This window comes from Neopsephotus bourkii, unplaced genomic scaffold (assembly GCF_033783945.1).
Source record: "Neopsephotus bourkii isolate Nb327-2 ecotype Australia unplaced genomic scaffold, CSIRO-AGI_Nbou_v1 NB_272, whole genome shotgun sequence".
Lineage (NCBI taxonomy): Eukaryota > Metazoa > Chordata > Aves > Psittaciformes > Psittacidae > Neopsephotus > Neopsephotus bourkii.
Genome location: NW_026900781.1, coordinates 4,100,624 through 4,126,462, shown reverse-complemented (window position 1 = coordinate 4,126,462; position 25,839 = coordinate 4,100,624). Strand labels below are relative to the sequence as shown.

The 25,839-nt window shown below is 37.0% G+C and overlaps 1 protein-coding gene across 2 annotated transcripts in view; it reads left to right on the top strand.

Moving 5' to 3' along the window:
* Positions 1 to 25,839, top strand: part of CDKAL1 (CDK5 regulatory subunit associated protein 1 like 1) — a 393,962-nt gene that overhangs the window by 235,999 nt on the left and 132,124 nt on the right. For both annotated transcript variants that reach the window (XM_061346396.1, XM_061346397.1), the window contains 2 exons: positions 3,081 to 3,247; positions 16,224 to 16,369. In XM_061346396.1, coding sequence (XP_061202380.1) covers positions 3,081 to 3,247; positions 16,224 to 16,369 — 313 coding nt within the window. The remainder of the gene's footprint in view (positions 1 to 3,080; positions 3,248 to 16,223; positions 16,370 to 25,839) is intronic.

Genomic DNA, 25,839 nt, shown 5'->3' with positions numbered 1-25,839 from the left:
GGAGTGTTGATTCACTTTTTATTAATCCTGTTAGAGAGGTCTGTTGTTTTCTCCTCTTACCTGGTGTAAGTTTAGTCTTCTAAACTCAGGCTGCAAAGGGCTAGAATGAACAGCCTAATAGTTAACAGCAAATATCTATCATGTACAGTTGTGTACAAAGTTAATTTACTTTACTTGTAAATACTCGGCGCTGACAGCAATATTCAGTATTTGCAGATAACATTTTGCCAGCCTGAAACTGGGACAGGAGCTTTTGCCTAAAATACAGGTGTCCACCCCCCCATATTAAGACTACATCCTTGGCTCAGCATGAATTATTCCCATTGCTTGTTGTTCAACACCCTGATCGGAGAGCAGATGAGACGGTTATTCCTGTTGTTGCTGATTTAGTATTACAGCTGCTTCCTCTTCTTGTGATTTTAATTTGAAGTTTCAGCCCACCAGGGGGCTAATGATCCCCACCTATGCAGCTTTAAAAGCCCACTGTTGTTTTCCACAGGAATGTTATTTCCATTCCTAACTAGTGATTTATTTCCCTCCCCCGCCCCCCCCCCCAGTCCCCCAATGTTCATAGGGTGACTGTGAGGCAGTATTCCATTAGCCATTGGGGCGGGGGGGAGGGGGGGGGGTGGACAGACAACAAAAACAAAACAAACAAAAAAACCCACAAACCACCACAACAAAAAAAAACAAAAACAACACCACCATCACCAGAAAAAAGCAACTAGTTAGGTTGAAAGCTTAAGAGTAGAAATTACTCTGCTTCAGTAAGAAATTCAGCAGGTAAATTACTCTGTTTTGCAGTGTCTTAATGGCTATTGGAGCCTGATATAGGGAAGAAGACAATGGGACATTAGATATCATTGAGATTCTTTGTATTTCTCTTATTTTTAAAATGGGGCGTACATAATTAATTACGGGGGTTTTTTTTGTTGTTTGTATCCTAGGAAAATGTAGGGCGAGCAGCAAACCCTAGTGCATGTGTCATGGTGTGATACTGCCTGTGGTGAGGTGAATTCCAAAAATGTGAGCAACTGCAGTGTAATACAAAGTTGATAGTATGCTGCTAGCAGATTCTTCATACCTGATCAGGCACAGAGGAGCTCAGTTTGAGTGTGACAACAAGGTTGTGACTGCAAGGTGGATAACCAGAGAACTTCAAGAATATTTTCCACCATCATTCTCATAAGAATTGTACATCTCTCTCACTAACTTATCACAGTATCACAGTATGTTAGAGATTGGAAGGGACCTCAAAAGATCATCTAGTCCAATCCCCCTGCTGGAGCAGGAACACCTAGATAAGGTTACACAGGAACGTGTCCAGGCGGGTTTTGAATGTCTCCAGAGAAGGAAACTCCACAACCTCCCTGGGCAGCCTGTTCCAGTGTTCTGTCACCCTCACTGAGAAGAAGTTTCTTCTCAAGTTTAAGTGGAACCTCTTGTGTTCCAGTTTGTACCCATTGCCCCTTGTCCTATCATTGTTTGCCACTGAGAAGAGCCTGGCTCCATCCTCGTGACACTCTCCCTTTATATATTTATATACACTAATAAGGTCACCCCTCAATCTCCTCTTCTCCAAACTATAGAGACCCAGCTCCCTCAGTCTTTCCTCATAAGGGAGATACTCCACTCCCTTAATCATCTTAGTTGCCCTGCGCTGGACTCTCTCCAGCAGGTCCCTGTCCTTCTTAAACTGAGGGGCCCAGAACTGGACACAATATTCCAGATGCGGTATTCTTGAAGTAAAACCTAAGAAGTCATTAATTTCTTGGTTTACCTTAATTTAGAAGTATTCTTAGTATTGTATTAGTATTCTCTGCATAATAAATTAACTTGAAAATCTTTCTGAACAAGTAAAAGTAATTTTGGTGCTCAGCATAGCCTGCTGTTGCCCTTTATAGTCTGAGTTTGAGAGGCAGTCTTGAATTTACATTTTAGTAAAACTTCCATTTTCTAGGTTTATTACTTTTTATGTTATTAGAGTCTGTGTACGTGTTTGTTTTCCTCATTCTAACTATATCTTTGTAGTGTAAACACATACATTTTGTGGTAAATTCTTTGCTGGTCCAAGCAGTACCTTGGTGAATTATGCACCTTCTAGTGTTTGGGTGTTTTCTTTACTGTTTCATTACTGGTGTTACAAATTTAACTCTTCACTCAGTTAATGGTATCTTATCTCACTGGAAATCAGAGGAGTCTTCCACCCACCCTGCTTTTGATGGCTTTTTTCTGTCTTTGGGGCAGTGAGGAAGGGGAGGATGGATTGCATTGCAGGAAGGATGGAAGCTTGTCAGACTTACAGAACTGACTGCATGGAACATTGTTGCCTTCAACTATTATTAAAGGGTGGTGCAATCTTTCCCCGCTTTGAGCAGTAGGATATTATTACCAAATATCAGTGTTCAAGGTCACTATTTACAGTATAAATCAAATATACTACTTCCTAAGGCCCTCATGATGGAAAATGAAGTATTAACTGCCAGGAAACAGTTTTTCCACACTGTAACAATCATGCAGTGGTCACAAACATTTTCAATACAACCTTAATATTGCATTGCTAATTGTATAATTTAAAGAATACAAGAGTGTTCTTTTTTTAATAGTTATTCCAGGAAGAATGTTAATCACTGTGCTTTAGAGCTACTTTTGCTTATTAGAAGCTTACCACTCAGTAAGTTAACTGTTAGTAGCAACCATTAATGCAAACTGTTTCTTGGTTAATGTCACTTGTAGTATTTAGTGGATTAGCCTCAAAAAATAGAGCAGAGTACAAAACTTGAGTGACTTGCTGTAGAGGCAGCACAGAATTTGTTATTGGCTGCGAATGTTAATCATTCTACAGCAATGATAATTTACAGCATTGTTGTAGCACTCTTGTGCTCATAAAATGAACTTAATAACCCACTGCTACCCATGGGATAAGCCTTCCTGCTCCTTCCCTCCCCCTTGCAATTGAATACCCAGTCTGGCTGCATAATAGCCTTGTGAAATACTGCATTAAAAAGGGTGAGCAGCTGTATGATAAAATAAACAGCTCTAAACCAGATTTGTTAATTATCTCTTTCTTTTATTCACAGAGGGTGTTTGTGAGATATGGCTGACCAGTGAAGACACAGGGGCTTATGGCAGAGACATTGGCACAGACCTCCCTACGCTTCTGTGGAAGCTGGTTGAAGCTATTCCTGAGGGAGCTATGCTGAGGCTTGGCATGACAAACCCTCCCTATATTTTAGAGCATCTGGAGGTAAGAAAGAAAAGAGAATCATTTATGGGCTTCAAGTAAATCTGTAGAGTTAGACTAATAGAGTTAAGCAATTTTCCTGACACCATAACTTACTGAGATACTAAAATAATTTTGAAATAATAATATTACTTGGGTTTCTGATCAGTGGAACTTTATTATAATGATGTTGCATTTGTATGTCTAGTGTTTTCAAGTACTAAAGGAAACATCATTAGTAGGTGATGGGCAATGGGGTTGAATTTGTCTTCCTGCTATATCTCAGTCAAGTATTTCCAAAAAACACTATATGCTAGTCTCACTCAATGACATATTTGTTATCCTATGTCAGATGCTATTCTGAAAGTCTGTAGATCTTCCATGATAGGAAATGGAAATTCTAAGTGTATATCTGTGATTTAAACAGAAAGTAATAAAGTAGTTCAATGAGATTAGAAGCACGAAAGTGTGCAACAGTGGATTTGAAACAATATTGTATGTATGAAGGGTAGGAAGTGAGGGCTTTGTCTCAAAGGTAGGTTTGTTTGGATTCTGTCACCAAATTAATTTAGTGAAATTCATAGGAACTGTTTATAGAAAGAGCAGGGAAGGATATAGCTTAAGGTAAATTTTATAACCATGTGCATCAGCAATATCCAGAACAATAGCTGGTATCTGTGCTGATTTTCCAAAGATATTATAGAATTAATAAGCACACTTATGTTTTCTTGAGATGTCAAGGACAGTATTTTCTCACCAGAGAGGCATAATTGTACCTTTCCCTATTGAAGTGCACAGGCTAGAGAAATCTCATCTTGATAGGAGCAAGCAGTTTGTTCACTTCATCAGCTAAAGAATACAAGCTGCAGAAGATTGCAGGAAATCTCCTGAGCTGCTAATTTATTCTTTGTTTTAACATACCCTTCACTATGTTAGAGTTTTAACAACACACTGAACAGAAATCTTTAGGAAGTGGTTTTATTGTGGTTTTTAGAGATTTGCGTTCTGTCTCAGGCTCTGATATCTGTTGCAAGTTTCTTTAACGTTTTTCAGCCTCTTGTACAAAAGCGAATCAAGCTTTTAGCAATTTTCACAGTTAGTGTCTTTGCTTTCATTTGTAACTCTCATTATTAAAAGTGTTTTGGCATAGACTGCTGTTTTTATCACTGCTGCTCATCCTATGAGTACTATCAGAAGCTTTTTTTTCTGCCTCCTCCTCCTCCAGCACTCCTTTAAAAAAAACCCAATCAGCTGCTGGAAATAGGCAGCTGTTCTACCCACCTAAAGGACACTGCAGTAGTCGTAATTTTATATAATCTAAGGAAGGTGGAAAGTATATTGATTTCTTTCAATCAGTAACCATTTTAGTGAGTAAGCATGCCACAAATCTGTAAAAGGTTTTGATTTATGATCTCTAATCTTCCCATATCTAAATTTTCCAGAAAGTGCTCTGGGTCAGACTCTCTTTGACCTGACTCATATTCAGGAAAAGTATTCTAATCTCTTCAAAAGTGGACTTTTAAGTGTGATGACAAAGCCAGAGGAATTCATGAAAGCCTATTGAAAATGCATTGAACGTCGCTGTGCAGAACATGCGTTATGTGTACACCAGCCTTCTTGTACAATAGCAGCATCTGCTGTTGCTTGGCTTCTGCAGTGTTTCATACAATTTTCAGTTTATATGATGTTTTCTAAAGATCATTTAATCAAATTTCTGTGTTTCGTGTATGACCAAGAGTTTCTGAGCTTGTAATTTGGTGAAATAATTTTGAAAATTTGTCAAGCTAAATTTCTAAAAACTTAACCTTCTTCATTTTTGTCTAGTCCTCTCTTCCAGGCTTACCAGACTTGTATCAAAGATCGCAAGGGGATGTTAGCAGTCTCCTGTATACATTTTCACCAGACAAAATAAACATTTTGTGGGGAATGTGCTTTTAACTTTTGGGCTGAGGAAAGCGTAAAACTATGACTTGTTTAAAAAGTAACAAAATAAATGAAATGAGGAGTTGATAAACCTTCATGTCAGTTGATAAGGATAAAATCCAGATGCAGTTATCTCCTAAGAAAGGTATTAATCTGTTGCTAGTTGCAAACATCTCTGTTTAAAAATGTGCTGCATTTCATCAATTTATTTTGTTTAGAAGACATGTTGCTAACTAGGATGTTGTTTGACTTTCTGCGAAAAGATTTTGCATGGGAAAATGTACTAATCATGTGTTAGTTATATGCAATGAAAAGGAAGAAACTGTTCCAGTAATGTATCTTTTTTGAAAATCTGATATTTTCAGCATTGGATTATGATCAGAGATCTGTTTAACCTGTCTGCAGTGTTTCCTTTGTACTGTACGCCCAGGTGTGTGGCTGGGCTTTTGCCCTGTGAATCTTTTGGCTCATTAATGTGGTGCCCACTCTTAAAGTTCCCAGGAAATAACAGTGGAGGCACAGAAAATGCCACATCTCAGAATGGGGTATCTGAGAATCAGTCTCTTATTATCCACTTGCTAACAACTCTGCTGTTCTCCTGATGCTGGAGGCCAGCACTAAGGGGAGGAGGAGGAAGAAGAAGAAAACTCCCTTGGGTTGGGAAACTAGTCACAGGGATGGGACTAGAGCAGGGGCCAAAGGAAAAGTGTGGGTGCTGTAACTGGCCTTGAGGCTCTCATGCTGGACACCTTGGTAGATTTGGGGGCCTGGGCCAGTGGTTGTTCAAACTCAGGTTTATTATAGGTAGGGAGTCAGTTTAAGTTTTCATATGATTTAAAATATTGAGTTTGAAATATTGAACATACCTAGTGCCTTCAGGTACTACTGTGGGGTAAATGCCGTTCTGTCCTTAAAGATGTTTGTCATTTCAGGGGAGGCTGTTAATCTCATGAAAATCATAATTATGCTCATGTGGCGTGGTCTGACAACTCAATCCTGTTAGGGTTTTATTCAGTAAATATGGGGGTAATAGTGCCTTACATACTTAGAGATGTAAGTAGCATGAACAGCTTTGGGGTGAGAAGCAACCATGTGTTTTCAGACTGTAAATTCTGCATTCAGTTGGGCCTTCTTATTTGCAAAGAAAGAAATATTTGGAACCTTTCAGTGTTTTATCGCCGTGCAAAAGATTAACACTGATATGTTGCATACTGAGCTAAGTCATTAGAAAAAAACTTTTATCACAGTTATTCAGGGCATAATCTAAAATAACTAATCTTTATATTTGCTGTTTTCTTCAGCTGCAGGTGAAGTTTGTAATTACATTAGTGAGTTAAATGAAACTATAAGAGCAGATCAGGAAATTGCAGAATTTGATAGTGAAGCCCCTCTATCTGTATTATCTGCATTTTGGAGTCTTCAAAAAAACGTAACTTTCAAACTACCCATGGTAGAAAGCTCTTGTAAAGAGAGATCATTGGTTTGAAGCCCTGTGTTCTGACAAAGGGCTTGGAGCACATTCACTGTTAATGTGTGGCTGCTGCTCTGATTTCCTTGGAAGTGAATCTAGTTTGCCCACCCTGAAGTTACCCTGCAGACTGAACAAACCTGTGGCCAGGAAAGAGGGAAATTGTACTTCATAGTTTCACTGCTGCTTTCACTCAACATGTTAATTTGTACACAGGCAATGCTAGCATGACTTCTTCTGCACAAGGTTTGTTGTTATGACAGAGGGGTTTATTTGGTGTATTTAAAAGAAATGAAGGACCCGAGACCCGAGCATTGTTTCTCTTGGTCGTGGTACTAAGACTGAGAAAGAAATTGGAGTTTGCAGTTTAGATGCAGAAGACAACCTCAGTTTTCCTCTGAGAGAAAATCTGGCCAACCAATGGAGATAATATTGCATTTCCCAAAGTGCTCTCTCACAGTCTTAGCAGTCTGTTTGAATGTATACATCATAAAGCATATACCTTCCTTATTTGAAGTTTTGAGATATGTGTCTTGTCCAATGTCTGTTCTCTCTTAATATGTCAATTCCACAGGACGTTGAGGAAAACTTGGAGTTCTATCTACACAGCAGAAAATTTTTGTTAAATGGACATGAACTATGATCGGGGGGAAATGTTTTAGCTCTTTTTAAAAAAATCTGTTTTGTAAAATGCTAATGGTGAAAGAAAAGGTTGGGGTCCATTTTATAGTCCTAGTAAATATTTATAGTTCTAGCAAAACCTGCAATAAATGCATATGTGTAGTTACCTTGTGTACTCTTACCCATATGACTGAACACAGAGCTACTGTTGAATTAGACTGCCAGGTAGCAAAGACGTTATTGTCCTATAGTGTCAACATATACCAAAAGTACATACGGTATACATCCTGCTTTGTAAGTAATCTCCAGGCATTCTGCAATCATATTATCAACTTCATAGCTGTTCTTCTAGTGAGAGTGTTTTACATCCACTTGTAGTGACTGGTGGAGAGAGAAGTTTGGAAAAAAATCCATTAAAACAGTAGTAGTAAACAGTGAATGTGGGTTAGTCCAAAAAGTAAAAAATAAGGGTAAATGCATAGCAGGTTGAAATAAGTTAATGCTGGCAGCATAGAGAATAATATTTGCCTAGAATATATTTCACTTTTACTTGGATTTTTAACTTCATTTTCTTGTTCAATATCTAGGGTTCTGTCCAAATCAAACAGGAATCATCCAGACTGGAATGGGTCGGGGGCTCGCATTTCAGCCTTAGTTTACCTCGCAGATTTAACATTAACTGTACTTCCAGAGTTTTCTGGGATTTTAGTACAGCACTTTCTGTGAATGATGGGATGCTTCCAAATCTGTATAAAGGAGGCAGTTCACACCTGCCATTCCCGTAAGTGCTTAATTTCACATGACTAGATGAGTAGTCATCTTTGTCACCTGTCAAAATGAGTCTGTCTCAAACCATACCATATGCCATCTGTGTGGGCTTTATCTCCGTTATTAATTCAGGACATTTGAGTGATACACCAGCCATTGAGATGGAGTCTGCGTAGCAGCAGTGTCTTTAAATGCATAAGGTGTGCCAAGTGTACTGCAAGTCGCAATAGTATTTTTTTGCTCTTTTGCTTTGATTTTTCACTTCAGCTTGGTCTTTATGTTCCTTAACCTCATTGAAGCTGATACCCTACAGATGGCTTCCTCAAATGTGACCTGCCACAGCACATAGATATATATTACAGTAAAACTACTAATTTGCTTTTCTCTTTTCCATATTGTTCTTTTTTCCTCTGAGTGCACTGAATGTTTTTGAGCATTGTGCATAAGCTCAAGTTTTGAATAAGCTAGAGAGTTAGCTGATTTGAAATGCATTTAAGAAGGGAATAATACGCACACATTCTTCAATGGCAAATAAAAGGGCAGCATGATTTCAGGAATTAAAAGGCCTGTAGGGCATGTATTTCCTGTGTTTCTAGTATTATTTTTGTCATTTTCATAGACTGCTATGTTTGAAAGCACCAATTAAAATCTGTTGATTTGACCAGAAAAAATGAAAACTGTTTCATATATTTAAATAAATGAATAGTTAAGCCCCTGACCTCTTATTACTGAGAGTCCTGTAGTGTTTTGTAGTCAGTGGACCATGCAGCTTTGTCTTGCTGTAATTACATAGTTCTCTATATGCAAACTGTGTTTGTCTTGCTAGCAGTAAAATTGAAAGATATCTCAGATACTAAGGAGAGGATGAGAGGGGCAGTTGCATCTGGGCTCCTGAAAAAGGAGGGGTGAATGGGAAGGGATGCTTGCTATTTCCTTTGGTATTATGTTAAATGTTATGGAGGCTGTGTGTGCATCTTTGCTTACACTGTGTGTTGCTTTTTTCTTTTTTTTTGGGGGGGGGTACTAAAATACTGTCTCTCCTGTTCTTCCTCTTAAAGTGTTCTTTGTCTTTGGGGTTTCCAAATGTAGCACATCTTCTTGAAATTACTCTTTAAGACATAGTGTCACAGGAACTTTGTCAGAGGTTAACTCATCCCAGAGTGAATGTATATGTGAATATTATGAGGTTAGGAAAGGGATGAATCTCTGCTGTGCATTGCAATATGTTTTGTCACACCACTTTCTCTGTCAAGTACTTATACTGTCTCATCCTAGCAGACATTTGGAGCTATGGCTTACTTCATTTGTGGATTACTAGCAGACAATAAAAATCACCGTTGAGTGGTTTGTTTGAAGAACAGGGAGTACATGTATGGGAAGCAGCATTTTTGCTAAATAAAGTGGGAATTTTAGCTGTCACCATGTGCTTCAAGTCATTGAATTAGAAGCTATTGTCAAATATATAGCTTGCATAGCAAACCATGCCATCTTCTTTGAACATTTCTGCCTTCACTGAGATGAGATCTCACTTTCCTAGTTATTTATATTATAATAAGTAAGGTTCTACCAACCACTCTCCGTGCTGTTCTGAAAGATTCTATTTAGTTTAGTTGCATAAACCCTTTTGTTTTCTTTGATAGATGAACTGTCACATTCACTGTGCTTTGCAACATCATCTACATAATCTTCAGTAAGACTGCTTGCTTCATTAGGCTTTGGCATTTGCTTAAAAAAAAGTTTGGGTTTTTTGAGGTGATTATTCTTTAAAAATGAGAAAAAGGAAACACAATGTGTTCTCAGAACTTTAATAAAATTGTACACATAACAATATTGGCTTTGGGTTTCTGTACTATTATGAATTGAGGAAAAGATATAAAATCTCTTCTACCCAGTCTTTAAATTCATATGTCAAATGTGCAAGAAGTATTGAAGAATGCAAATTCTATGATGCAGTTTTGTCATTATGGTTTAGAATACGTTTTTTCTGTTTTGCTATGAAAATTACCTCAGCTCAGAGAAAGAGATAGCACTTGCCTAAAGGTTTAGATTTTGATTAAAACTTCCCACTATTTTTCTTCTACTGTAACCTGCTAAATCAGATGCTATCTTAGGTATTGTACTTCCTTGTTTGAAATAGAGAGAAACAATAGGAAGGCTTCCTGGCACTGCTCTGTCTCAATGCAGCTGAACTCTGGTGGGCTGTGCATTCATTCCGTTACTTCCTTCTGCACAGAAACCATCAATTCTTTATTGTATGAGATTCTCATTTTTGAAGGGGTGAACATATGCATGGTATGGATGAATCTAGCAATCCAGGTCACTCAAGCATGTTTCTGAAGACGAAAAGGTAGTGTGACAGTCCTACTTGCCTGTTGTGTGTGCCTCTCTATGCTTTAATTAATTGTCAAGCTTTTATTATCATAAAATATGAATGAGATGAGGAGTTACTTAAATATGTAGTGTGCTGTTGCAATAAATCACCTTTTTAAGCAACTTCCCAATATGTGTTTCTAATACATACTGCAAAAAGAAGTATTAGTTTACTTCTGGAAAAAAATATATTTTATTTGAGGAATGCTTAATGGTGAGAAATTATCACCATGGAGAAAATGACAAGGTGTGCATTTTCTAGCACATCAGAATTAATCATTTCACAAGGAATTAGGATTAGCTATTTGGTTGGCTGGATTTAAGTCAGTAAACCATGACTAGCCATTAATTAAATGAACTTTTAACCTTAAAGTGAATCTGTTTATTGGAACTGGACAAACAGCACTCTGAAGCTCTACAAAGTCTCTTTAGGATTGTAATGATGGCTGCAGCAGCAACAGTTAACAGCTTTCATCTGAAAGCACTGAACCATTTACTGCATGTTTCTAACCACACAACTTCCATCAGTTTTTGTGGAACTGAAAGTGTACAATACCTTGAGGAAATCAGTGTGGTGCTATTAATGCTGAATGTGTTGCTTAATCAGCTGTGATTTGGTGACACTCTTGCAGAAACTCAGATGTTGCATGTGGGCTCATGGCTGCATACAGGCTGAGTAATGAACAATAATCTACCCAATGTAGATGCTGATGCTTTATGTTTTACCTGATGTAAAGTCCTACTGTAGTACTGGAAGCGGGTTGCAATAAGGATACCAGTTTTCTTATCCTGAAGTATTTTGCCAACAAAGGTTAGGATAGCTGTAGTGGGAATTACTGGTTTTACCAGATAACTGCAAAAATTTGTATTCTGCAAAGAGGCTCTCTCTGTTCTTTGGTATACCATGTATATCCATGTTAAGTCATATTTTGGAGAGAAATGTGTACTTGTTAACTGAGAGAAGAGTTCTTGATCTTTCTGTGTTTAAAAATCAGGTAGTAATTATTTTGTGCTGTGCATTGCCTTGTTTGTGCACTGACTTGTGGGAAGAGATGCCACAAACTTCAACTGAAGCTTTGAACTATGAAATACAGTATTGTGTTGTGGTGTTGTGTTCTTTGAATGTCACTTGTTTGTTGGGGGTGGTTTTGTTTGTGGTTTTTTTTTTGTTGTTGTCGTTTTGTGGGGTTTTTTTGCAAGACTTCCTGTTAGCCTGTCCTAATTTTTAGTACAAGAAGATGTGTCATGAAGGCATGTAGGTGTTCTTGGTACGGCTTCATTTGTTTTTTCATAGAATCATAGAATAGTTAGGGTTGGAAAGGACCTTAAGATGATCAAGTTCCAACCCCCCTGCCATGGGCAGGGACACCTCGCCCTAAACCATATTACCCAAGGCCTCGTCCAACCTAGCCTTGAACACTGCCAGGGATGAAGCATTCACAACCTCCCTGGACAACCTATTCCAGTGCCTCACTACCCTAACAGGAAAGAATTTCTTCCTTATATCCAATATAAACCTCCCCTGTTTTTTTTTTTTAAGAGATTAAACTTAAAAGATAGCCATGAGGAAGAAGAATTTCTTAGCTAGCTACCATTGTCTATTTTATGAGGTTGGAAGCAGCAGAGAGATCCCACACCTAGGAGAACAGCTGGGAACAGCTAGGGCTGAGCATATGGCTCTCACGGCTAGTCTTTCTATCAACAAATCACGGTTTGCAGTCTGGTTTATATCCACTTCTAAGGGTGGCCTGAGCTAATACCAGCTTTTCGTTTGGTAATGTAGAAGGCATTTTTCCTGTATGACAAAACAGATTTTTGTGTTCCATCTGGAAACTCAAAGATTTGATTTTAAGGTTCAAATTACATTGGTCAGAATTGTGTGGGCTTCTAACTGCTCCAATATGACCTCAGTTTATCTTTATGCTAAGCTTGCCCATCATATGGCTTCATTATATCTCTCCCATTTCATACATAGATGAGGGGGAGGCATTGCCTTCCAGCCCATGTCCCTGGGGAAGTTTGCCATTATACATCCTACACCTTCTTCAGGTTTTACAGCCACATTACCCGTGGAGGGTGGGAAGCAGGGAAAAGGTTCCCTGTTCAGTAGTTTCAACAAAACTGTTATGAGCTTTCCAGGCTTGATCAGACTGTGTCATTGTTGCCAAGCTTGCATCTCTACAATCACATCTGTTCCTGAACTGTACTGCAGCACAGGAATTTATAAAATGGACTGCAGCGACTTGATTTTTATCCAGATCATGCTGTCGGTGGCACCACTGGACCTCTGAAACACAACAGTCGGTAGACACCCCTCATAACATATCCCAGACTAACATCTGCCACAGGGAAAGCAGTTTTGAGGGAGTGCCATTTTGTCATGTTTTCATATGGATGAGGGTTTCTTTGGGCTTCACTGCTGGCAGAGAACAAAATCCTTTTACTAAGAAGCAAGTTATTCACATCATCATGACTCAAACATGAGGCAGAATTCAAATACTGGATTTTTGCCTACTTCAGGTTAGGGGAAGGAATCTTTGAACAGCTTTCTAGTGCTGACATAAAGATGCACAGATACTGATGTTTATTGTCTCTATGATTCTCTGTGGTTGCGCATGGTGTCATTACAAACAGAAGGAGTGATTTTCTGGTTAGGTGGTTAAACTTGTGTATTGTAATTGCTATGATAAAATACACTGACTAGATAAAAATCTTCCTGGATATGTGCCTTGTGTTCTGATGTACTCCAGCTGCTAAGAACTGGGGAAAAACATATTTCCTGTGTGTTCAGTATACTGAAGGATATTTTACATACATTGTTAGATTCTAAATGTATGTGGCTTTTATTTTTTGTAAAGTCAGCTTAAACCAAATTGTGCTACTATTTGACCTTTTCATTCCTACATGAAATGTCATTTTTGTGTAGTGCTTCCCTTAGTTCATAGACTTATTAGATTCCAGGGGATAAAAGGAAAAGGGAATCAGCTGGTTCAGTCATGATTAAAGACAGAAATTTTCTTTCACAGTCATACAGTTTCAGAAAGTTGTTCATTTATTGTTTCCAGATGGAAATAAAATTCTATATTGCATTTTTCCTTCTAACTGAAATATGTAATTATATCTAGTAATGCAAAGCACTTTGTAAAAAAAAAAAATAATAAAAGCCAACAGGAAACAGATGTTAAGCTTAGGATGTTGAGACACTGTGAAGTACAGTTATGTGTTAGCCCATGATGTCCTTCAAGTTCTCTCTGGGATATTAACTAATAGTTTTATTAAGTGATGAAATCTAGTATTCTGTGTGCAGTCTGTGGTGTGGGAAAATCTGTCAGCATTGACTAAGTATGATTGTTTGGCATATAGCTGTAGCTTAATCAAACCTATGTGGTGAAGTACTTCGGTGTCATTTTAGGTGTAGGGAGGATAAAAAGTAAGCCTGGAACGATCTTACCTTAAAGCTCTCTGTTAGAGTGTGATATTTATATCTGAACACTACAAGGTTTGGAAGATGGATTTATCCAGAATCCTGATGTAATAATGAAAAACTTTTACTTTGTTATTCTGTTTTCTTTTGAACTGCTCACTCCAAGTTTCTGGTTATAAAAGATAAATTTAGGAACACCACTGGTACTTAAAAGTGAAACAGCTGGTCATCAGGTGTTTCTGTCGTGTTTGGTTTAGTGTTAATAATTTGTGTTCAGAATTTATGCTCTGCTAAATTCACCAAGTTAATAGTTGTGATTGTGAAGTACTAGGTAGGAAACCAGTTTATCACTAGGGCCTTTGATTCACATCTGAACCTGAAAATAAGATACTTAAAGGGAATTCAGTGCTTAAAGCACATGCAGCTTGTTTATGTGGCTTTACATATAGAAAGTAAGCAAAGAAAGGACTTGGTGCTTGAAAAAGTTGTTTGCAAAGTCCTCATTTCTAGAAGGAGCTTTGAGTGTCCAGAATGTACCTGAAGCCTGTGACCACAGTAGCTAGGCCAGATGAGGGTTTCCAAGTAACGTAATGTGTATTTTATGTGTATTTGATCTCTCTGCACATTACCATAAGATAAGCACCTAGCAGGTTAAGGGTTGGTTGGGTGTTTCCTTGAGATCCTCTAGGTAGGAAAACACATTTTAGATTTTTGGATTTTGCCTTTTCTTTATTCTTTTATTCACTAAGCCAGCTAACTCCAGCTTCCACTGAGAGCCAGGTTCACAGCACACAGCCTTTCTGTGCATCAAATTGTATGCTGTCCATTATCAGTATAGTTATTACAGTAATGTTTAGTTTACATGCCTGAGATAGATATCCCACTGAATAATGTAACCATTTCTCTTAGACATTTATGTAACAGAGTCTTCTTAGAACCTTTCAAAACTGCTTTCAAAAAATGATTTGAAAGAGTTCAAGATTTGTATGCAAGTTTGTCAGGTGAAAGGTGCGTGCTGAAAGAGTGTTTTCCCTTCTTGCTCTAAAAGTCAGTGTTTTTAAAAGGTGGGTACCTGAAAATTAAAAAACATGAGGATGTTTACTCTCATTGAACAATCTAAGCCAGCCTTGTAGAAATACAGACAGAAAATCTAGATGCGTGACTAATATTGCCGGTTAATGGTCTGGAAAGAATTTGTAAATAGTTGCAATTTAGAAACTTAAGTCTGGCAGCAGTATGTGTTGTCAGACAGAGTATCTATGCTGTCAAAGAAAATAGGAGAAATAGAGCAGTAGTGTGGGTGAGCCTGACAGGGGTGTGCAGGATGCACATAGCAGAAGAGCAGGCACTGTGGCGCTTGGTCCCAGGCCATGTCCTCTATGTGCAGTGCACAGGGAGAAAGGGTAAATCTGAAGTTAAAATCTGCTTGTACATGTAAATACGATTCTTTGTCCAAGTTCACTTTATTTTGCAGGGTAAAGTTTAACAGGCCAGATTGTACCATATTGCGTACAGTCTAGATGCTGTTTTTTTCTCAACTTCTAAAAATATTTAAACTTTCTTGTTAGACACTATGTCCTTAATTGTGTAAATAATAGAAATGAAAGAAATGTGACAGCCTCACATACATTCCGTGAGATGGAAATATCCTCCACCTTGTGTTCCATCACCCTACCAAGCCTCAGTCAGGGGTTTGGTTTGACTTTGATTTGGGGGTTTGTTTGCATCTTGCTATTGCCTTTACTTTGTTTTCTTTCTGATCCTTTATACAAAATGTTTAACTGTCTCTTTTGAAGCTTCCACTCTGCTTTTACCTGCCCCCTGATTAATTCTATCTGTAAAATAGATAGATGGCTACTTTGTAGCCAAACACATTTAATTCCTGGAGAAAATTCTTTGAAATAACACAGGTAGCATATTTCAGACCAGTATCAGAGCACGTTTGCAAATGGCCAGGTATACCTTTATTAGCAGATGGCTAAGTTTAAGGATACTCCAGTTAGAGACATTTTCTTTGGTATCTGAGAACTTACTTGACTCTTGACAAGAAAGCAGCTAACCCTTGCCATCTTGTGAAATTAGAACAGCCGCTCGCTGAAAAGCACTGACTTTCACAATACTTTGCCTCTGAAATTTTCTCTTAATTGAATAACTGATACTGTGTAGGGAATGACATCCCTACCCGAAAGGAAATGCAGTCCCATAGCTTTTCTTATTTGATTTAAAACCAAAAATGTTTCCAAGTATTTTCACCTGTTCCCTGCTGTTTCAAACTGGGCCACTGCAACTCAGTATTGTTTGGGTTTCAGAAGAATGACTACTGATACTTACCTGGCATGTTAATTTAAAGGAGTTTTGCATGTTGTTTTTGTAATGTTTGAAAGATTTTCTTTTTCTTTTTTTTTTTCTCTTTACATAACTCTTAGGAAATGGCAAAGATTCTCAATCATCCAAGGGTGTATGCTTTTCTGCATATACCTGTCCAGTCAGCCTCTGATAGTGTGCTTATGGACATGAAAAGAGAATACTGCGTGGCAGACTTCAAACAAGTAGTGGATTTCCTTAAAGCAAAGTAAGTCTACTAGTATTTGAGAAAATAACAGTATTGGGGTTTTTGCAATGTCAAGAACATGTGGCTGAAAACAGAATTACTTGCAACTTCATAATTAAGGTATGAAAAGAATGAGCTGCTTTAAGCTTTCAAAGTCTGAGTTTTCTGTAAGCCCCTTGATGTGGTTTGCCCCTTTGCTTGAGCTTTTATAAGCATCTTAAATCTCTGCATGACATGCTTTTAATTTGTCAATATATTCCTAATCTTTTTCAAATAAAGCATTCTGAAAATTATGTTTTATACTTAAACTACTATATATAGACTGCTTGAAGTTGATGTTATTGAAGTCTTCTTTAATGTGGCTTTTGGGCATTGTATATTTTGTGTACTGGAGATGATCCAGCTCCAGCAAATGTGAATGGTTGGTTTTGTGGGGTTTTTTTAAATAATAATTTTGTCCTATAGCTGGTGTACGTTTACGTCAATATAGTAATATTCTAATCTTACGATTTCTAGGATAATTTCAAAATTACTTCCCTTAACAGAGCTAATTTTGAAAAATGAGTGTATCCTCATGTGTTTACTTATGCTGACCTGAAGATGAAAGTTATTCACCTGCAAAGCTTTTGTAGCTACAACTAGTAATTTAATATGCAAGGAAGTATCTTCTTAGCTTTTAAAATCTGTTAGTGGTGATTTTTGGTGGATATTTCTGAGTGCCCTAAAAATAGGTGTTTGGAGAATTCTTTCTGTCACTTTGTTTAGCTGCTTTCTCTTTCTGTCTGGATTTTTTTTCTTGTTGGTTTTTTTGTATGCTCGTTTTAATGAATTGAAGGTGGCGGAGTTGTACCTTTGACTCTTCAATTGTGTTAAAATACTTGAACTTAGAAGAATCAAATTTTCATAATCCATTTTTTATTATCATTGAAAAATCCAACAGTCTAGCTATGTAAGGCATGTCATGGAAGAGCTGTGTGGGAATTATGATACATAAGAAAGAAAAGCAAATTGCAACAGAATGGAATCTGTTTTGCAAACTGTATGTGTAGCTTATAGGGCATTCCTATACATCTGGGACAACTTATGGAAATGGAACTGCTTGTCTTCATACAGGTTGATTTGGCATTAATTTTCCACCCTAAACAATGCACATGAATCCTTGGCACTTAATTTTCATGTGACTGCGGGTCAGTGTTGGTTTTTAATTGACAGATACGTTGTTTTCCCACATATCTTCAGTGGGAACTGTGTCAGTTTGTGTCTTACTTGACTTGAAGTTACTCATTATTCCCTTCAGTAGTTTTAGCTTTGGCAGCTAATATCATAACAGCAGCTGGATTTTTGATAACCAAGCATAGCTGGCGCATGTTAGGGCATATGAGAATTTATTAAATCATTCAGCGCTTGCCATGGAAAAGAGTGAATTACTTAATATCCAAATTTAAAACAGCTGGTCATTGAATATACAGTAATCTATAGCATATGTCTTTTTCCACAGGTTTTTTGGTAGTGAACTTAACAAGGAAGAAATAATTGGTTTGCTGTCTTAATTTTAAAGAATAATAAGTTTTATTTATCCTGCTTATTAAGAAACTACCAATTTATCTAGTATCTTCTGTTAGAAAAACAGCCTCCAAATATTAAGATGGAAAATTCTTTGTTACCATATGGCAACAGGATGAGGATGCTGTGCAAGGCAAAGAAAATGTTTTGGATATTTCAGCATGTGCACGTCTGTAAAATTCATTTTTTCTTTCTTTTGCATTTGAGAGCATAGTGTCTTCACTTCTTGTCTCTGCTCTTATGGCAGCAGCCAGCTATTACATTCCCATCCTATAAAGATCTCGGCAAAAAAGTTTGCTGGGGCTTAATATTGCTACAGATAACTCCAGAGCCTTGAGCCAGAATAGCTAAAATTAAATGTGTTTGAACAACTTTAATAGCCGAAAGGGATTATTTCCATCTTCCATGTATCAAAAAGGAAATAAAAGTAGAATCTCCTGTATCTTCTTTCTCTGTTGCTGGGGCCATAAAGTCATCTAGAAGCTTCCCATGCAACATGTACAAGGTCTTATCTGTAGAGTCCAAATGGCGCCATTGTCTCTAAAATGACATCTGCTCTGATAGTATCTTCACCTAAAGCTCTATTAAACCAATAATTTTATGGGCTGACCTGCTGAAGAATGGAAGCCACACACACATCAAGGAATTACGTGTTATCAGTTAAGTGTTTGATGACTTGAGTTCAAATACATAAGCGAATAAAAATGAAGTACAGCAAATAAAAAATGAAGGGGAAAAGGAAAAGAATGAGCTGTGTCATCTTTTTTTGCTTTTGGAACCCCAAAGATACCAAGTGATTCTCAAATCTTGCTTTAGTTGTGGACTAGTCTAGAGAGCAACAGCATGAAGGAAGTGAGGATGCACTGATTAAGTTAAGAGGTGATCCTGTAGAACTTGTACATACTCTGTAGGGACTAGAGACTAGTGCTCTAGTCTGTTATTTTTAGGGACTAACACAGTAGTCTGGCGGGACTATTGGCAAGACTGATTCCTGGATAAGGTATTAATTTCAGTGTGTTTGCAACTAAATACAGGATCTTTAGAAATTCCTGCTTAGCAAATTTAATCCAGAGATTAACTTAGTCTTGCATCAGAAAGTCTTTTAATTGTAGTGTCATTATATCAAAATGTGAGTTGTTTTTCAAATGTTCTCAACTTTCAAGATTCAGCATAAATTATATTTCTGAAAGGTGATGTTTGTAGTTGCAAAAAGAGCAAGACTGCTTTAATTTTCTCTAAGTTTTGAAACTTAATCCCCTGAAATTTACTTTTGCTGATAAAAGCAAACAATTGGAATATATTTTATTTAAAGCAACCTGAGATCTGAATGTCATATTATGTAATTGCTTGAATAATCAGCAATGTGAATATGTACCCATTGAAAAATCCAGACTGGTAATGTCTTTTCCAAATAATCTTGTTTGCTGTTGTTGACCATGCTATATGGTCTTACATTTCTGATTTGTGAAGCGATTATGATGTTCATCAAAGTTTATATTAATATTTCTCTATTACTACCACTCGATAAAAGACTTGTAAACCCACAATTTAGGCAAAAAAAAAAAAAGCAAGGAAATATAGAGGTAGGCTAAATCATTATACCTTTCTGTTCTGGGAAATAGCATAATGCTGAGGAAAAGCTGGGCTTGCCTTGCAGTTCATTTTTACTTGTGTTCTGTCATAGAAGCATACTACTAATTATGGGTGGCTGCTGCTCTTCACTTGAGATTGTCTCATAATTCATACTGTAAACATCTAAGCTTTCCAATATCATCTGAAAACCAGCAAACTTGGGCTGCCAGAGGGCAGAGCCACAGCTCTGTTAGGCAGAAAGCTATGCTCTTTTTTGCACTATTTCTTTCTTCTCCATAAAAATCACTTTTACTAGTAAGCCTGTCCTCTGTTACTTTTAGTAGTAATCCAAGCATTGATTTTTCAGCGTATGTGGATATATAACCGTGTAGATACATGCAGTTGAAAAAGGAAAGTAAAAAACCAAAAGTAAATGAGTGCAGTGGAAAATAAATTACAAGCTGGCAAAAAGTTTATTCAGACAGGTGTAAATTTGAATTTTAGTTTCCCAGCAATTACAGAAAAATGCTGAATGTTTGAAGAAACTGGAGGTATTATCCAAACTGAGAGATGATGCTATATAGTCCTTTGGGACAGCTGGCTTCAGGGAGGCTCCCTTCTTCCCTGTTGCTTTACAAGGAGGTAAGCCAGCGGATAGACGGTTACTTCAGCAGTTTCCTAGGCCACTTCTTAATTCTGTTTTTAGGGATTTGGGGGGATTCATCAGAGACTGTCTTTTGTTTCATTTGATTTGCCTGACTTCTGTCTCTCCTGTTGCAGTGGCAGCCAGGCTGTATCTGTTTGCATGTTTAGACAGGCTGCTTCAAGCTAAAACTGTGGCTGGGAGTAAGGTAGACTGAGCTACTGTCTCCTCCCAGTCATACTTGATATTGATGGTAGTCTTAGATTTTACAGCAATATCTAAGTGTCTGAGTGAAACCTTTCATAACCTGCTTTCTCAATACAGTTTTGTCCAGTATGTTTCTGTATGGCTGCTCTTTCCTCTCTGAGCAATTTCACAATTTGTTTACCAGGTTCTAGTCTTCTGTTCTGACCTTATTCTTATTATGGGCATCATAACACATAACATAAAAGCTTATGTAGGCAATCAGTGGTTTATCACGGTCTTTGTCTGTATTTGCTGTACAAGTAAGTATCTTGCCATCCAGAAGTTTTCTGTGTGAAAAATTTCTCTATTTTCCAATAGCTAATTTTTGCCTGAAATAATGAACAGGGAAGAAATATCTTCCCAAAAGCTTGTTTCTAAATACTATCACTTGAATGATTATGAAAATCCAAATTTGCAGCTGTAAATTTTCTTCTGAAAGGTGTCCATATAGTAAGCTCCTGAATATGAAGTCCACATTGAAAGATAAACATCTAAACGTGTCATCATTAAATTGTTGCTATTTCAGAAAATCTGCAATTTAGAAACTATCCCAGGTCTTATGGTGGTAGTATTGTCTTTATCACATTATCATGCCAGTTACTGAAACTAAAATTTGAAAGCAATGAATAGAATAATTTTAAAATAACCATTCACTATTTTTATATACATTTTTCTATTCACTTTCAAAACACAGGTAATTATGAAGTAGACTCTAACAGCTCCCTCACTTTTTTTACACCATGAATGTGTTTCATTTTCTTTCTGAAAATGTGCTTTTGTTTCTCAGGGAGAAATCGTTGAGCTCATTTTGCAGATGTGCAAATCGTGTCCCTAACAAACCGTGACAAGTCTTTCAGATTTAGGCTTTTTTGTGATGGGGTTTAGTGCATCTGTTCTGTCAGTCTGAGTACTGCAATGCAAATGTCATCTGTTTAAAATCATCATGATATTTTCTGCTAAGAAATTGCTGAGTGTATTTGGTACTTACCTGTAATTTAATACCTCAGTCTCTAGACTCTTCTCTTTACTCTGTCATTTGTCTGCACGTGGGGTCTGACCTAATCACTTTACCAAATGTGTGTCTCTTTTTTTGGTCTTTTAAATTGAGTGTTTTTTACAAGCACTGAATTAGTACCAAAAAAACGAAACATGGGGAGTTTTCACCAAACAGACATAGCGCAAAAGGAGATTAAAGTTTCTGTCTAAACTTCACCCTAGCTATTCGTGGTGAAGTCTCTGGTGGTCTACAAGCTCCTTTTACTACTGAAATAGCTGGCTTTAGGTGTTGTGAAATATAAAGTTGGGCTCATATAAAGCAGTTGCTAAATTTATTTAAATTTAAAGCCAGTCTTCCTGGCTTGCATTTGATTTGCAAGGTCATGGAAAGAGATATAAATAGGTGAGAAGTATCAAAGGTGCGCAACACTTGCAGATCCATTAATTTCATTAAGATATTTTTAATATTTAATGATCAACTACCAAAATGTAAAAAGTATGTTCTCCTTCAGTGTTAAATGGGGAGAGACAAACATCAGGCATTCCAGGGTAACTTTTTAGTTCTTTACTGTAGCATTACTCCAGCCAAGCTGAATATCATTTTAGGAGGGCAGTCTTTCAATTTTGGCTTGTACAGCATTTCTTTGCCCTTTTCTCAGAAAACGCTACAGTACCCTTATTTTCTAGATATTCAGCTTTACATTTTTTAGAATCTTCCAGAGCTACAAAAACTATTTACCTTTAAATAGTGTGACTTTTTCCTACTAGGAGCATTGTTCATGTTCTCATTGTATGAGTTATTTATACTGAAGAACATACAAATAATGGTATAATGGATTATCTGAAGTTTTTAAGACGATTTTATAAGAGTAGTTACGTATATTTTTACTTAATCATGTACCCACAAGAGAGCTGGGAATAAAGCCCTTGTAGCATTTTTACACTAGATTTTTCATTAATAGCTCTAACGAATTTAAAAGACAAGCATCTTGTTCCCATAAGGTATTAAAAAAATAAAAATAAAAATTGGTGTTTCACAGTTAAGCTCATCCTTGCTTATCTCTTTCTTCCAATTGTTTCTTCCAGCCAACTGAATTCAGGTGTAAACGAGATGGAAAAATGTTGGGCCTGTAACTGTCCCATAAAGAACGTGACTGAGTCAACTTGGAGAACTGTAGCACATGTTTCAGTATGGGTATAACTAATTAAAGGAAGTACAAAAATGGGAAATACAGAGCAAAAAACCCCAAACCAAGCCAGTGACTCTCTAATATGTGTGGAAAATGAGTGCTGAAAGACCATGGGTGGATCTTTTCAACAGTTCACAGTGCTCATTTTTCAGAAGCTGTCTTTCTTAAATAGGATCATACCTTTTTCGAGCAGGACACTTGGAGGTTCCATGCATGACATGGTAACAGTATTCTTTGTAATAAAAGAGCATTTGTTTTCTGGATATACATATCCTACAACTATAGTATGTTACCCAAATTCACAGTAAGAGTATGCAGTAATTCCTATTTTCCTGTGGTTTACTCAATTATTTTACATCCGTCAGACTGTTCATATGCTAATCACACCTAGCCTGAGGATGTACGTATGCAAATACTGAAGTCCAAATTGAGCCATGCATTGTGATGTTAACATAAAATAATTCTGAATTTACAGACTGCTCTGAAGATTAGATAGCACTAAATGTAGCCTCAACCTATTTTTTTTTTGGGGGGGGGGAGGTACTGTTTAGGGAATCATGATTTCAAAATTTCTATATGGTGTATATTTTTTTTTTTTAATATGAAGTCTCTTATGCTTCTTGAGCAGTTCTGTTCTGCATACTCTCCTGTTTACCCAGGATATAAATGGTGCTCCTCTTTTACAGAATTTTCTTCTAAATAATACATATTTTTCTGGAGGGTGTTTTTCTGGCTCTCTTGTTACTGTTCCACTTCTGTAGTAGAAACTGGTGGGTGAAACCTGGAAGTGAAGTGCCCAAGCTGAGCACAGCTCTCTGAATGGAAGCTTGGTGCGCACACAGGGCATTCACACTTTGGATGTTTTGAGGGCACAACACTGATGTTCTGCTTTGGTAAAGATTGGAGGAATAATTTTTTAAATGGCTGCTGATTGATGCTGAATAATGATATACACCCTTATTAAATGCAAAATTGACTTAGTCTTTTTATTATACTTGTTACAGAAACTGGCTTACTTACTAAATAGAACTAGTAAAGGTGCTCAGGTGGTACTTTCTGTATGTAGTTATGGTTAGGCTTTCCCTTTTCTGGTCAGTCTTATGTACAGTTTTCTTTTGCAAAATCCAAATGAGAGTATTGGCAGACCCTAAAGTATGAATTAGTAAAGTGCATGCGATTCCCAGTTTCTAAAGTGTAGGAAGATGGTATCTTTTTCCCCTTTCCCCCTTGAGGGCATGAGAATGTGTTGTATTTGAAAGATCAAAAATATAAATTCTGTAGAATGGTTAAAAGGAAGGAATTGCAAGCATTATGCAGTATTAGAAATGAGTCGTCTTAAAGCATTTACTACTTATAAATGCTTCTCTTTACTTAGATGCTGTATTGCTCTAGTATTTTAAAACAACATAACTAAAATCACTACTTTGTTTTTTCTCTGTAATTGTGTTTCAACGTCTGGATCAGAATTTAGGATGGAAATGGGGGAGCAGTCTAATTTGTTTTAAAAACAGTAATAATTTTAATTCATGTTAGTGTGCTTAATACTGGTTTTATATGTAATTCTCAGTTTTAATTTGCTCCTGAATTTTTAAGCATATCCAAACCATATGTTAAGATACTCAAGTATTTATTGTGTTAACACAGTGCACGTACAAATCGAAGGTGCATCATGTGTACACATTATAGTGCTCAGAAGTAAAAATTCTGATGAAGGTATTAAATTTTCAGATTTGATAAATTAAGTATTTGTTCATCTACATGTGTACACTTTTCTGATTTTTGGCATAGTACTAGGTATAAATGAATTTTGTAAGCCTTATTCTTTTGATCCTGTAGAACAATATGCCCCAAAAGGATTTTTGGTGAAGTCTGTAGCTGGCCACCTGTTAAGCACTGATTGAAATTAGGTTTGTGTCAAGATTTCAGGGGGAATATGTTGGAAAGAATGATTGAAGAAATAAAAAATGCAATCCTTCTATAGCTGATCAGTACCTTTAATGGTTATTTTAACCCTGAAATGCTTAAATGAAGAAAACTAGTAAGTGGAAACAGGCAAAAGTTGTTAAGCCTTTTAAAAGTGTAGCTGTACAACCAAAACACCATTACATGCAAGAGACACAATAATTCTGCTACCTGTAAATTTTCCCATATGCGTTCATCTGGGGACTGTGATACTGATTTCTTCATGGAAGTTCAGTTTTGTGTTCATGTGCATCTTATACTGGTCTGTAAATTATATTCATGAGTTGATGATTCACCTCTTTATAAACAAAACGAAATTTTAGAGTTGTAAAATTCTTATTTATTACATGGCAAAGTATTTTCAAACCTGACATTTGAAATGGTTTGTGCATAGAAGCACTGCATATAGCAGATCAGATTTTATTTTCCACAAATGAATTGCTTATCTTTTGCACTTGGAGGGATTTTTTTTGTCTTTATATTTGCTTCTCATCATGATGTAGAACTCCCAGTTTGCTTAGTAGAAGAAATTGCCATAATACAGCTGTTAAATTACTTTATAACAGGAAGATGATACTGCAAATGTGGTCATATGTGAAGGCACAAGAACCCATGTAGATTCTTGTCAATCCACTTACCAGTAAATTTCTATCCAGATACAAATTCAAGCTGGAAAATAAGTTATCGTGTCTGAACACCTTACACAAAGGAGTATATAAAGCCAGAGTGCTCTGTTTCCTCTTAAATCTGGAGTTTTGCCAAAACCAGCGGTCTTAGAAATTGTCTTCTGGCTTGCTACGTCAGATGCCTCCCTGCTTGGCCTTGGAGTGAGCCATGACCCTTAGCAGGCGAGATGGCAGCTAAGATCAGAACACGATTCCATAGAGACTTGCTGTCAGCTCTGGGATAATAAATTTTGGACATTACTAACCCCAACAGATTTGAATCAGTCTCCTACAAAAAGCTTTGTATTAAAAACAAATACTGATTTCTCTGAACTGTTTATCTTTTTTGAAGGATTTTGTTGATTCAAATTTCAGCATAAGCCTTCAACTTATTTACAGAGGTGGCAAATGCGACATGTGAAAAACGAGTCGGGTGGTTGTAGCTTTACTGCTGGGTGTGTGTGTGTGTTCCCCACAATAACTAGTCACAGTTACTTTTTAGTAAAAAAAAAAAAACAAACAGTAAAAGAGATCTGCTGTCTGTCAGGGACTAGCTCTTTTCAAGACTGTGGAGACACAGAAGGCTGGACTATGGGTTAGGTTTGAATGGTAGCCTGACATGATTTCTCTTCAGCAGTGGGATGGCTGCTCCCA